Source organism: Mchenga conophoros, linkage group LG1 (assembly GCF_057382185.1).
Source record: "Mchenga conophoros isolate Kocher_MC1m ecotype Shallow Benthic linkage group LG1, M_conophoros_male_GT1.1, whole genome shotgun sequence".
Classification (NCBI taxonomy): Eukaryota; Metazoa; Chordata; class Actinopteri; order Cichliformes; family Cichlidae; genus Mchenga; species Mchenga conophoros.
Genome location: NC_140526.1, coordinates 20,880,356 through 20,891,582, shown reverse-complemented (window position 1 = coordinate 20,891,582; position 11,227 = coordinate 20,880,356). Strand labels below are relative to the sequence as shown.

General features: G+C 40.4%; 1 protein-coding gene across 7 annotated transcripts in view; it reads right to left on the bottom strand.

Annotated features, from left to right (window-relative positions):
* Window positions 1-455: 455 nt before the first annotated feature.
* mical2a (microtubule associated monooxygenase, calponin and LIM domain containing 2a) overlaps window positions 456-11,227 on the bottom strand; it is a 40,796-nt gene continuing 30,024 nt past the window's right edge. The window contains exons 14-24 of one of the 7 annotated variants that reach the window (XM_085269776.1): window positions 10,719-10,822; window positions 10,531-10,596; window positions 10,312-10,446; window positions 9,873-9,977; window positions 8,413-8,667; window positions 6,808-6,915; window positions 5,686-5,866; window positions 5,509-5,594; window positions 5,341-5,431; window positions 3,442-3,502; window positions 456-2,933 (exon numbers count right to left, since the gene is read on the bottom strand). In XM_085269776.1, the coding sequence (XP_085125902.1) occupies window positions 3,444-3,502; window positions 5,341-5,431; window positions 5,509-5,594; window positions 5,686-5,866; window positions 6,808-6,915; window positions 8,413-8,667; window positions 9,873-9,977; window positions 10,312-10,446; window positions 10,531-10,596; window positions 10,719-10,822 (1,190 nt within the window). In that variant the 3' untranslated portion in view covers window positions 456-2,933; window positions 3,442-3,443. Of the gene's footprint in view, window positions 3,503-3,577; window positions 5,432-5,508; window positions 5,595-5,685; window positions 5,867-6,807; window positions 6,916-8,412; window positions 8,668-9,872; window positions 9,978-10,311; window positions 10,447-10,530; window positions 10,597-10,718; window positions 10,823-11,227 lie in introns of those variants that run through there. The other 6 variants (XM_085269777.1, XM_085269775.1, XM_085269774.1 and 3 more) reach the window with 6 other exon arrangements.

Below are 11,227 nucleotides of genomic sequence, written 5' to 3'. Positions count from 1 at the left end.
CCACCACCCTTGGGGGCATCTCCCATTTTGACCTCGGGACTTCCAGATTATACTCGGCACAGATGTTCCTGTACACTATGCCGGCCACTTGGTTATGGCGTTCCATGTATGCCTTGCCTGCTAGCATCTTGCACCCTGCTGTTATGTGCTGGATTGTCTCTGGGGCATCTTTACACAGCCTGCACCTGGGGTCTTGCCTGGTGTGATAGACCCCAGCCTCTATGGATCTTGTGCTCAGAGCTTGTTCTTGTGCTGCCATGATTAGTGCCTCTGTGCTGTCTTTCAGTCCAGCCACTGGTAGGATTTCTGGATATCAGCCACCTCCTCTATCTGCCGGTGGTACATACCGTGCAGGGGCCTGTCCTTCCATGATGGTTCCTCGTCTATATATATATATATATATAATGAATGTTCTTCCTCTACACCCCCCCCCCCCCCCCCCAATTTTTTGCACATGTCGAGGAGCGTGTCAGGCTACATTTCACTGTGTGTTATACTTGTATAACTATGCATGTGACAAATAAAGAACCTTGAACCTTGATCTTTTTAAAGTGAACATTTTTTGGCTTCACTGCTGTGTATTTTTTAAATGACACGGTCTTCATCTGAAAAGATGAACACACTTTTTAAAGCCAAGGACTTTTTAGTTCACTTATCTACTTTTTGCAAGCATCTTTTTTTCATTTTTCGCTGAGCAGTCAATGGCAGCTTAACCTCTGAGACCTACAGTTTTCAGAGGCATGAGAGAGCACTTTGCTTTCGAGATTGATTAATGAAGAGACAGAATGTATTGTGTACATCAAAAACCAGATGTAATTCAAGTTATTCAAGAAAGGCAGAGGTTAGTACAAAAAAAAAATTCTACATTTCTGAGAATATTCACTGAAATGCAACAGGCTTCTTTAAAGGTGACATGCTATGCTCATTTCCAGCACCCTCCTTTGAATTATGTCTACCGGTGGTTCTTTGCAAACACGATTCACAGTTCATTATGTGTTTTACACTGGATCTTGGCTGCCCATTGCAAACAGAAGGTGTGAACAGCAGGTGGCTGAGGCTGCTGTGCTCACAGACAGAGATGAGTTAATAAACATATTTATGATATTAGATACAGAGGCAGTGGTGGACTTGTTTAATATGAGCATTGTGTGAGTGCTCAGAAGCTATATGACAAAAAATAAGGAACGGTGTAATAGGTCAGACTTAATTTTGCCATGTATATATATATTTATAGCAGCTTTAATTGCTTTATTTTTAGTTTGTTTAATGTTCTTTTGTTGGACTGAAAAGATAATGCCTGATATTAGAAGTCGTGCTGTCAGAATCACTCTGGCCCATTATGACATGGATACAGGATGTCTGGCACCAGGATGTAGCACATTCATGTCCTGTGGGTTGTAGAATGGCTCCTCTTTGGATCCTGCTTGCTCTTGTGCATCCTGCAGCACAGTCTGATTAGTATTTGGGAAATTTGGAGGCACTACGTATTTGACTGGCTTGCAACAAAGTTTAGGTGGCTGATGTGAGTCTAGGGACCCAAAGTTTCCCAGCAAAACAAAGTGTACACCATACTGACTGTATGTGACCATCAAGGTAGAAAAACATTCATCATATCAAAAGTTAGCAGTCACTACTGTGTATTTACTCTGCAATAGAACCTGCAATAAAACTTGAAGTCCCTTTTTAGTGATGAGTGGATGAGGTGATGGCTTTCTTCTGTGGCGACTTCTTCAAGTCAAAGAAAACAGACTTTTAAAAAGAAATCTGCACATGCCCGGCTGTTCTTTATAGTCTGCAAGTTCAACTGATTCTGAGTAGAGAAAAACTAAGACATATCTAAGAGATCTTTGTACACTTTTATGCATGCATGAAAAAGCTGGGAACAAGAAAGAAAAATAGCATTAATTTAACAGCCGTTTTTTTCAGCGTATAGTGTTGTGTTTGTCATATCGGCACTAATAAATCAAAGAAAAGAAGTCTGCTTCTAAATCTCATGAACTGAACAAGAGAATCTCTCTTTAACAGGCATTACCGTGTACTGACAATAATAAGAAAATGTGCCTCATCCATCATTATCATCCTAAAACAAGCTTTTAGAGGCCGACCAGCAAAGAGACATGTAAAGGGAAAGATATCACTTATTGAGAAAATTTGTTAGTTTGTTGCCTGAGACTTAAGGTGTAGACCTCAAAGGGATTTAAAAAAAATTCTTATTCTTTACTAAACACACAAACCAAAATTACTGATGAGACTAATATGCATGACTCTGGCTCATCCACCATGGTGGATTAGAACGTCAGTTGCTTATCTGTGCCTATACCACAGTAGGACTAGGAGTAAGGGATATGATTATTATTAGTTAAATGAACAACATTTCTCTCAAACGTTAAATACGTTGGTTTGAAAACAGATCGTAGTTCTTTGCCCCTGTTGTCAGATCATCATGGAAAGGCTTCGAGAATAATGCCTTTATTACCAGTCTGATGTGATGCCATCTGGAGCTGGAGGTTTTTGAAGCCTCACCTTCCGGCCGCCACTGCCAAATTTTAGGTGTAGCTCTCATGGACTCATTCTACAGTAACTGCATAAACACATGAGTCAGCTGTGTGCTTTTCCCTTTCTTCCACAGAGGAGGAATCACGGTCACAGTTTGGATGCTTGTGTTGCTTGCACTTCAGGTATGTCGCGCAAGTGGTGGATAACGTAGCATTGAGCTGCCCATCTCCAGCAGAGACGGGAAGAACAGGCTGAAGAGGTCTTCCCAGAGTACTTCTCTTTAAATCCTCACTCACATTTTTTTTTTTTTTTTAAATCAAATACATCTTTTGATTTAATTGATACTCATTCAAGTGACAACTCTTGCCGGTCTGGAGCTGGAAGGGATATTTTTCACACTCCCCAACTCCTGTAAGGAGACGCTGATGGAAGCTCGCCTTTAAAATACAACATCAGCTCAATGAAACATAATTCCAAAAAAAGGGTGCACTGTTAAATGTTGACTTTAGAAACATGTAATCTCACCTCAAGGTTCAATATGTACAGAAGCTATTCTGGAGCAACAAAAGCAACACTTTTTCCCCTCATGTTTAGATTAAATTTGAGTTGGAAATGTTACTCTTCACCTTGAAAGCAGGAGTTTATTTGAACGACTAAGGTATCCATGAGAAGAAGAAGAAAACACTCCAAAAAAGACTAAGACCTTGTGGTGAGATCGGAATAAAAAAAAGTTACATGAACTTATTTGCTCTTTGCTTCTTTGCAGAGGTCTCAAACCATGCTGAATTAGTACTAGTTCATTCCCAAAACTGTTGATTAGTCCTGACCTTAGCTTAGCTTAAACTTAGTGTCACTTCAAAGAAAATATTATTTCAGCACTAAAACCGCTGATATGTGATATCAGCATCTACAGCCTCACATTGATGCAACCATGCAGGTGATCACCTTTAAAAAGTCATTTCTCCTAACCACCCGATTGTCTCACAGGCTTCATAAAAGGCGTCCGCTGAATGAGAGGAAAAGAGAAGCACGAACTGATAAAAAAAAAATGACAACATGAAGGCAAATAAACACAGCACAGTGCACAAAGATAGAAAATGTTTATGAAAACGATGCACAATACTGACATTCAGAGTTAATGCTGGCACCGTTGTGCACGTTACAGTTTGCTCGACCGTCAACTTGCTAAACAGAAGCAAGTCCAGTTAGTTTGCTTGAAAACTGTTCTTTGGTATTAAAAAACAAAACAAAACATGTTTTCCACCTGCACAGCACGGAAAATAAGATCACACGATTCTGTAATTTAACACAAACTATAAGGCAGCAGAGAGCAAAACACAAACATAGTGTCATCAAACGCTCACGATAATGCCAGACGATTTTCAAATCCTTAAAAATTACTCTAAAGTGCTTCACGAGCATCAATAGATTGTCTAAATAGGAAGCAACTATGTGGCTTCTAGTCAGAGAGGTTTACAGTTGATTGTCCGACATCGTGCTTTCAGATTACAGCAAGAGCGGCAAGCACATTCAAACGCATCACAGCGTGCTCACCGCTTCTATTGTCTACAGCAAAACGGAAAATCTCTCCGTTCCGGTGGAGCCACCCTGTGCTGCTGACCCTGTGTTTCCTGTTTTTCCTCAGTTAGACCACATATTAACCTGTTCAGTTATTTTAAATTTAATTGCGGCTATAATTTTACCACATTTCTATATATTTTGTTCTGAGTGAACAGCAGATGGCAGCAAAGTTGAACTAAATATCTAAAAGTATTTAGGACAGTCCATAGTGTCAAATATCCTTTGGTGTTATCCAAAAAAATAATAAAAAAATAGTTGTTGAGAGTAAACAGAGAGTTTGTTTTATAAAGTGATAGTAAAAAAACCTGCTTACATGACTGTTAAAAGACATGCCTGCATACATATTAAAATGTCTTTAGTACATATGCATAGTCAAATGAAAGCCTGCCTTGCAGTCACTGTTAATATGAGAACAGGCTTTTGTCAAATGTGACAAATGTGTCTGCTGCTACATTGATATGGCAGTTCTCAAAGTTAAAGTGCATCAAGTTAGTCAGTCATAATCCCAGTTAACTGCAGGGCCAGTTTCACGAGTAAGTTTGTAAAAAGTTAGCCTAATAGGCTCCAATGTTCTGATCATGGCTTGTTTGATTTACTTGCCTATTTACTCTTTAACCTATGTGTCCAATATATTATAACAGTTCACTCATCAAACCCACTGCAAAATTATTTGGTGCAGTTTTCCTTGCTTGACAAACTACCCCAAAGTAAACTACTAAAAGTAAACCAAAATTCTTTTTGCATAAGTAGCCTACAGTGTGTCTTCTTTGGCTAGTGCACACCCAGCACACCCACACATCTAACATCTACCTACAGTGTCATCATAAAAAGTAAGTAAACATCAGGAAGGTGCTTGTGCACATGTACAAAATGATAACAGGTTGAGGACGCTGCAACTAATGAACTCCTCGGCCTCTGGTTTAATGTTGAGGGTTAAATTTTTGCAGCTGAAAGTCTAGATTATCCTCTGCCTGATATGTTCCTGCAGCCAAAGCAGTAAAGGCTCTAAAGAGCTCGGCCCATCAGGCACAGCCTCTGTGTACATCTGCAGCAGTACTTCTTGTAAAACAAACAGCAGTGGCAAGCTCATGCTCAGTAGCTCATACAGCAACGTGTAGTCCTGTGCGTTGTCTCTCAGGTGGCCGGTAAAGGCCCGTGCTGCATGACACGCGCGCTGGGACAGATACCGGGGGGCGTTGCACACAGCACGAGTCACACTCAGAGGCCAGCTCAGCTGTTTCCTCATGAACGAGCTGAAGGTACCTGCTGCGGGTTCACTCTGCAGGTCTGCCGGACTGCTGGAGGGGGTGATATCTTCATCAGTAGGACGGTGCTCCTGAATGCTATCACGATTCTAAGAAGGAGGTGATGGGAGGAGAAGTTAGACACCTTGCATCCATCATTGTCAGAGGAAGGTGGATAAATACGCACAGGTCTCACTGAGGGTAGAGAGAAAGTCCTCCGTATGCTCGTCCCATTGTTCCGCTGATCAAAATGCAGTTTGCAGTAGAGTTTCCCTGTAAGATCAAAGTGAAGGTCAAGATGAGCCATTTCAGTTATTCTGTGCCATGTAGGTAATATGTGGCTACGCCATTTGGAGAAGCATACCCTCTTCAGAGTGGAAAGCATGCGCTCCCTGTCGAAGAACAGAGCTGCAGGTCGAACAGCGGAAACACTCCCTGTGGAAGTAAAGCCCCTCGGTGCAGATCCTCTCCACCATATAAACACGCTTCTGACACGAGTGACACTTGTCACCCGACGGGGGAAACGCCCTTCGTACTGAGCCGCCCTGGGAAAACAGCAAAATCATACAAGTGAATTTTAGATCTGTCACTATAACTGACACACTGAGGCTGAGTCTCAGCTTCCTTTTCAATGATCCTGCCCTTATGTACTTACTTACTCATGTGTACCCACTGGTTGTAAAACACAAATACTTGATTATAATTACCTACCAGGAGTTGTTCCTTTATACTCTACTAGTGTAACTCTTGCTATAATATCTGGCTGTTATAACGGCATCCAATTTACATATTTTTCTCTCTGGCCTGCAGCGCTCCTTTTCCACCTCCAGCAGTTTCTTCCCAAGCTACAATGAAATACGTAAATGGATTAATCCTGTACCTTTCAGTAGAAAAGTCGGAAAAGGTAGCGTCAACACACAACAGTGACTGTGCAGATGACCAATTTTAGCTTTTCCGTTGTTTACGTTCCCTTATGCTAATTTGGATTGTAAAGTTGGGGCTGTTCTGACTTTCTAAACTGGACTTCCAACTTCCAACTATAAATGGTGCACACCATATTAACACTACAGGCCAGGAGTAAAACACATAAACTGGATATTTGGGGGGGTTGAAATGGGCTTTTTAAGTTGGAGACAGCTTTTTGGGGAAGGGTGGAGCAGAGAAACCCTAAGAGTGAAACCACAAGAGTACACACTTCTGTCCTCTGAGGACTGCCAGTAATTAAAAGCAAAGGGCAGAAACAGCAGTTCAAGCAAAGCTCTCATGCAAAGCACATGACAATAATAGAAATCTGAGGTTAAAGTACTTCTTTTTTTCTATTGAAACAAAGAATAAACACACTAGAAAACTAATGAACGATGGAGAGCACTGCAAACATGCCACAACTGTGTCCTAAAACACGTGCAAATGAGGACACTTTGAGGGGCAGGGAGCACAGAGACACACAGGATAGTGTGGGATCACACATCAAGCTGGAGATATTCACCTTAAGTACATCAGAACCGTTTCCTGGGAACAACCCGCTAAGGTGGATGGCTTTTTCCTTTATACTCTTTGCATGAAACTCTCTAACCTGTTGTGTCTGAGCTTTTTTCTGCAGGATGGCAAAAGAAAAGTCATCAGTTCATCCAACAACCCTTTTTGTGTGCGCAGGCAAAATTAGGCAGACTAATAAATGCTTAATAAGCACTGCGCACGTAAGTGATGACAGACCTTTCTATCGTCTTCTCAACGAGAAGCAGGATTCGACAGCTAAGTGTCTATTGTCAAGAGGAGAACAAAGACGTCGCAGTTTGAAAAGCCGCCCTATTATATTAATTTCACACCTGAGTTGATGTAATTACTCAAACTGTATGGGAACAGAAAACCGGGATAGTCACACAGTCCTGGCAGAGAAATGAGAGACTAGTATATGAGTTCAACCAAAGTCATGAATGAAAAGGACAATTACTCATTTTCAGATTAGACTAAAATAATGATGTAATTTATCTCAACATTAATAACACAGGCGTGGGTAAAATATCTGAAGCCAGCAGCTTAAAGGAACATTTTCACATAGCGGCTGACCTATATTTGAAAATACACATGTCCAAAGCAGTCAGATTGGACATTAAACAGTCTCTAATCAGTCAGTTCCATAGTGTAAAGTCTGTATGATGTCTGAACAAGAGGCGACACTTAAACCAATCAACATGTAAATAAGGAAAACGTCACACAGTTTCTGTGGCTGATTCTCTTGACATTAGTCAGAGTTTATGTGTTGAAATAGCGTCATTGTTTTTACAATCTCAAAATCAGAGGCGCGTCAGTGGACCATTCATGTCAGTCTAGAGCTGGATCCAGGGGGTTAGCTTAGCTTAGCATAAACAGTGGAATGAGGAAAAAACATCTCGTGAATTCATATCCTGTTTATTTATTTATATCGCGCCAATTCACATCAGTCGGCTGGAGAATCTCACATTATTGGAGAAAATCCCAACAATCAAGCAACTCCTCTATGAGCAAGCACTTTGCAACAGTGGGAACAAAAACCTCCCACAGAACAGCTGTAAGTTCTAATATCTTCCTGACTCTTGCTAAAGAAATAAATCAGAGATTGTGTCTGTTGGCAGTCCAACAAAAAAACAAACTAAGTTGCGTGTTTCTACCCCTGCGCTCACTGTTTATGCTAAGCTAAGTTAGCGATCTTCTGACTCCAGTCATGGACAGATTTGAGAGTGGTAATAATTTGATAGCTAGTTAGCAACAGTCTGATAGCTCTAAAAAATAAATAAATATGGATTTCAAAACTTTTGTAAGGGATCATAAAAAAGACTAAATTAAAGGCCAAAAACTTCCAACAACGCTAAATATAGCGTTAAATATGTAAGACTACTCTTGCAAATTTTTGTCAGGCTGGATAATAAAGGGGCTGACTTCACCATCAGACTGCATATTACACGAGCCTAAATATATAATCAGAAAATGATATATAATCAACATTCACTCCTTGTTGAGAAACGCAACAATCACAGTGATTTAGAAAGAGGACAGAATGAAAAAACAGACAGAAAACAGGAGTTAAAGAAATAAAAGAAGAGGCACTGTTCACCTCAGAGATGTGTTCGTCCACCTCCTTGAGACGATGGAGGACTCTTGTCATGAAATGGACTGCTGACTGACAGGAGGAAGGAGAAACAGGGGGCTCTGCACCCTCCAGCTGAGGCTTCGTCTCAGCATGCGCTAGATCGACATGTCTGAGCTTTACTACAGAAAATGGATGTGGGGGCTGAAGCTGGGGTTTGGGCAGAGTCTTTGGAGGCAGGCGGACTAACTGTTGTGCTGCTTTTCTGATACTGACTCCAAACTGAAAGGGACAATGAACATGTGAGCTCTTATAACTCGTCACTAAGCAAACAAACAACGAATCCTTTGTTTTTGTGTGCATCCACTCAGAGATCAGATACTGTAAAAAGCCATACGGATGGTTTCAACCCATTAACTAAAAATAATCAGCCATTTTAAAGCACAGCACAAGTTTTCACATTGATTTCCTGCCCCCTTGGCAGACATTAGTCATGCTAGCACAGTATGAAAATCAGCCCGCATAGGTAATATATCAATATGGGCCTGTTTGCTTTATGTTTTCCCAGAGTTATGTAACCATCTCGTGGTCATGCATGTGTAAGAAGAACCTGTTTTTAAAGAAGATTTATTTGGGGGATGCTCAAGAATTGGAAAACCAGCCTGACATCTGAGACTGCAAGTCAGCAACCGAAGACTCAACGTGAATGAAAGAATTTATGACATTGCTGACTGTTGCTTTTTGCTGGTTTTCCAACAGCTCAGCTAATGAATGCAATGCTTTGACTTCAGCAGTGGCTGAATAGGACACAATGGGTTTTTTTTATCTCATTGGCTACGACTATTCGCAAACATAATAAGCAGCCATCTTGGAATGTAAGTAAATGTATGTGAAATTCCAAAAAATGTTCAAGTGACTTTAAAATTTTAAGTTTTTCTATCAAAGAGTTCTTGTTTGTCCACAAACTGCTTCATCCTGAGCCTGTTCAGTGACTATCTGTAATACAGGCGTGGATCTTATATTCATATAATGTGTGATTCTGAATATTTAAACATATATCAAATGTGAAAATTAAATAAAGCTTGAATTTAAAGCTAACTGCAAAGTAAGCATTGTTTACTTGATTTAAGTAACAAACAGATGTCTAATTGTGTATTTTAAATTTTGAGATTTCAGTTTTGTGCCAGCTTCACTGAGTGTGCGTGTGCAACATGTGATTGCAGTCAAGCATGAAGGCATTTAGCTGGTTTATGGAGTAAAATTAGGGACCGTGTCAGTCAGACCCAAAGAAAGCAAAACCACAAGTATGGCCTTTTAAAGATCCCCAAAAACCTCTGTTTTGGAAGAATTCTGCTAGAGCCTTATACAATAGTGGCATCTGTTACTAAAATCCACTACATGAAGTACATATATGCTGTAATTTTATAGGTTTTAAACACTTTTTTCAGATGCATTTGGTTTGTCTAATTTGTGCAGTTCTGGACTACCTGTGTCACAGGAGAAGGTTTGGGTGGGACCGGAGGTCTGAGTTTAACGGGCAGACCGTCAGTGAGGTCGAGAGTACGGAGGAATGAGGACTCCTCCAAGTCTGACTGTGATTTTGCAGAGGGTTAGTAAAAAGAACAGAAACAGAAACATATGAGTAGATTAAATACCAGCAGCAAAATCAGACAAGAGAAGATTTTGAGGCACTAGCAAAAAGGAAAGTTTTGTCAGATTAAAACCACAAGCCACTGTGAATCGAGCTCATAACTGGGGAAATTTAAATCATATTTATGATCCATGAAATAAAAAGAAAAATTCTATGGCGATTTTACCATTTCTGGACTGTTGTTTAGATAAATGTAGTGCATACAGTACTTAGTACTCAGGAAATAAAATAAAATCTACATACCATTGCGAGACATATTGGTGTATAGTTTCTACCTGTGTTTTGCGGATGGTGTAGTTCGGTTTATTTTCAAACTTGGCCAACAACTGCGTAGCCATAGAGCGCACTTTATTTTCCTTTGGATCCGGCCTGTCTCGAACTGTGGAGCCATTACTGGCCAAGTTAGTGGCCTAAAGAGAGACAGACAAAACTTACTGCATAAAAAAACCTGCAAAATGATCAACTATGCACTTGCAAAGTATATGCTAACAAACCTCCTCCAAATAGAACTTCCGCCTTCTTTTGTAAATGGGGTCTGTACCGTCTAGCTTCTTCTCTTCCTAAAAACAAAGAGCAAGGAAAAAAATCGGAATATGTGACAGTCATGATTAATCAATAACAAGTGGGAATAAAGCAAACCGAAGGAACAAACAGAAAAACTTGCACTTCTGCGCAGAGTTACCTTTGGCACCCGTTTCCTGGTCAGTGCAAAATTGAGCACATTATTATTACTTTTGACTTCCTTCGACGGATAATCTTCATTGTTTTCATCCACCCCTCTGGAACCTGCAGAATAACACATGACTGCATTAACAGCTTCACATTTTTCAACCGTGAACAGCCAGTAACGTCACATTATTGTGAAATTCCCTTACAGATCACAGAATATGTAAGAGTGGTTTGGGAGAAAAGAGGACACCCCCTTTCATTTCCCTGAAACAGTGAAGCTGAAGTAAGAAGTTGGGGGTTAAATATTCCAAAAGAGTTAAGGCAGAAATTTTAAAAGCACTTCTGTTGAGACAGACAGCTGTATGCTGTTGAGAATCTCAGACTTGTGCAACCTCGCAGTGCTGGTGCAGATACACATTCCTCTCATACCATTATACTTGATTAACAGGATGGAACAACATGCGAATTTTTTCACAGAAAATCCAAAGAAATGTAAGACCTTCAACACCGATGGAATTTGGT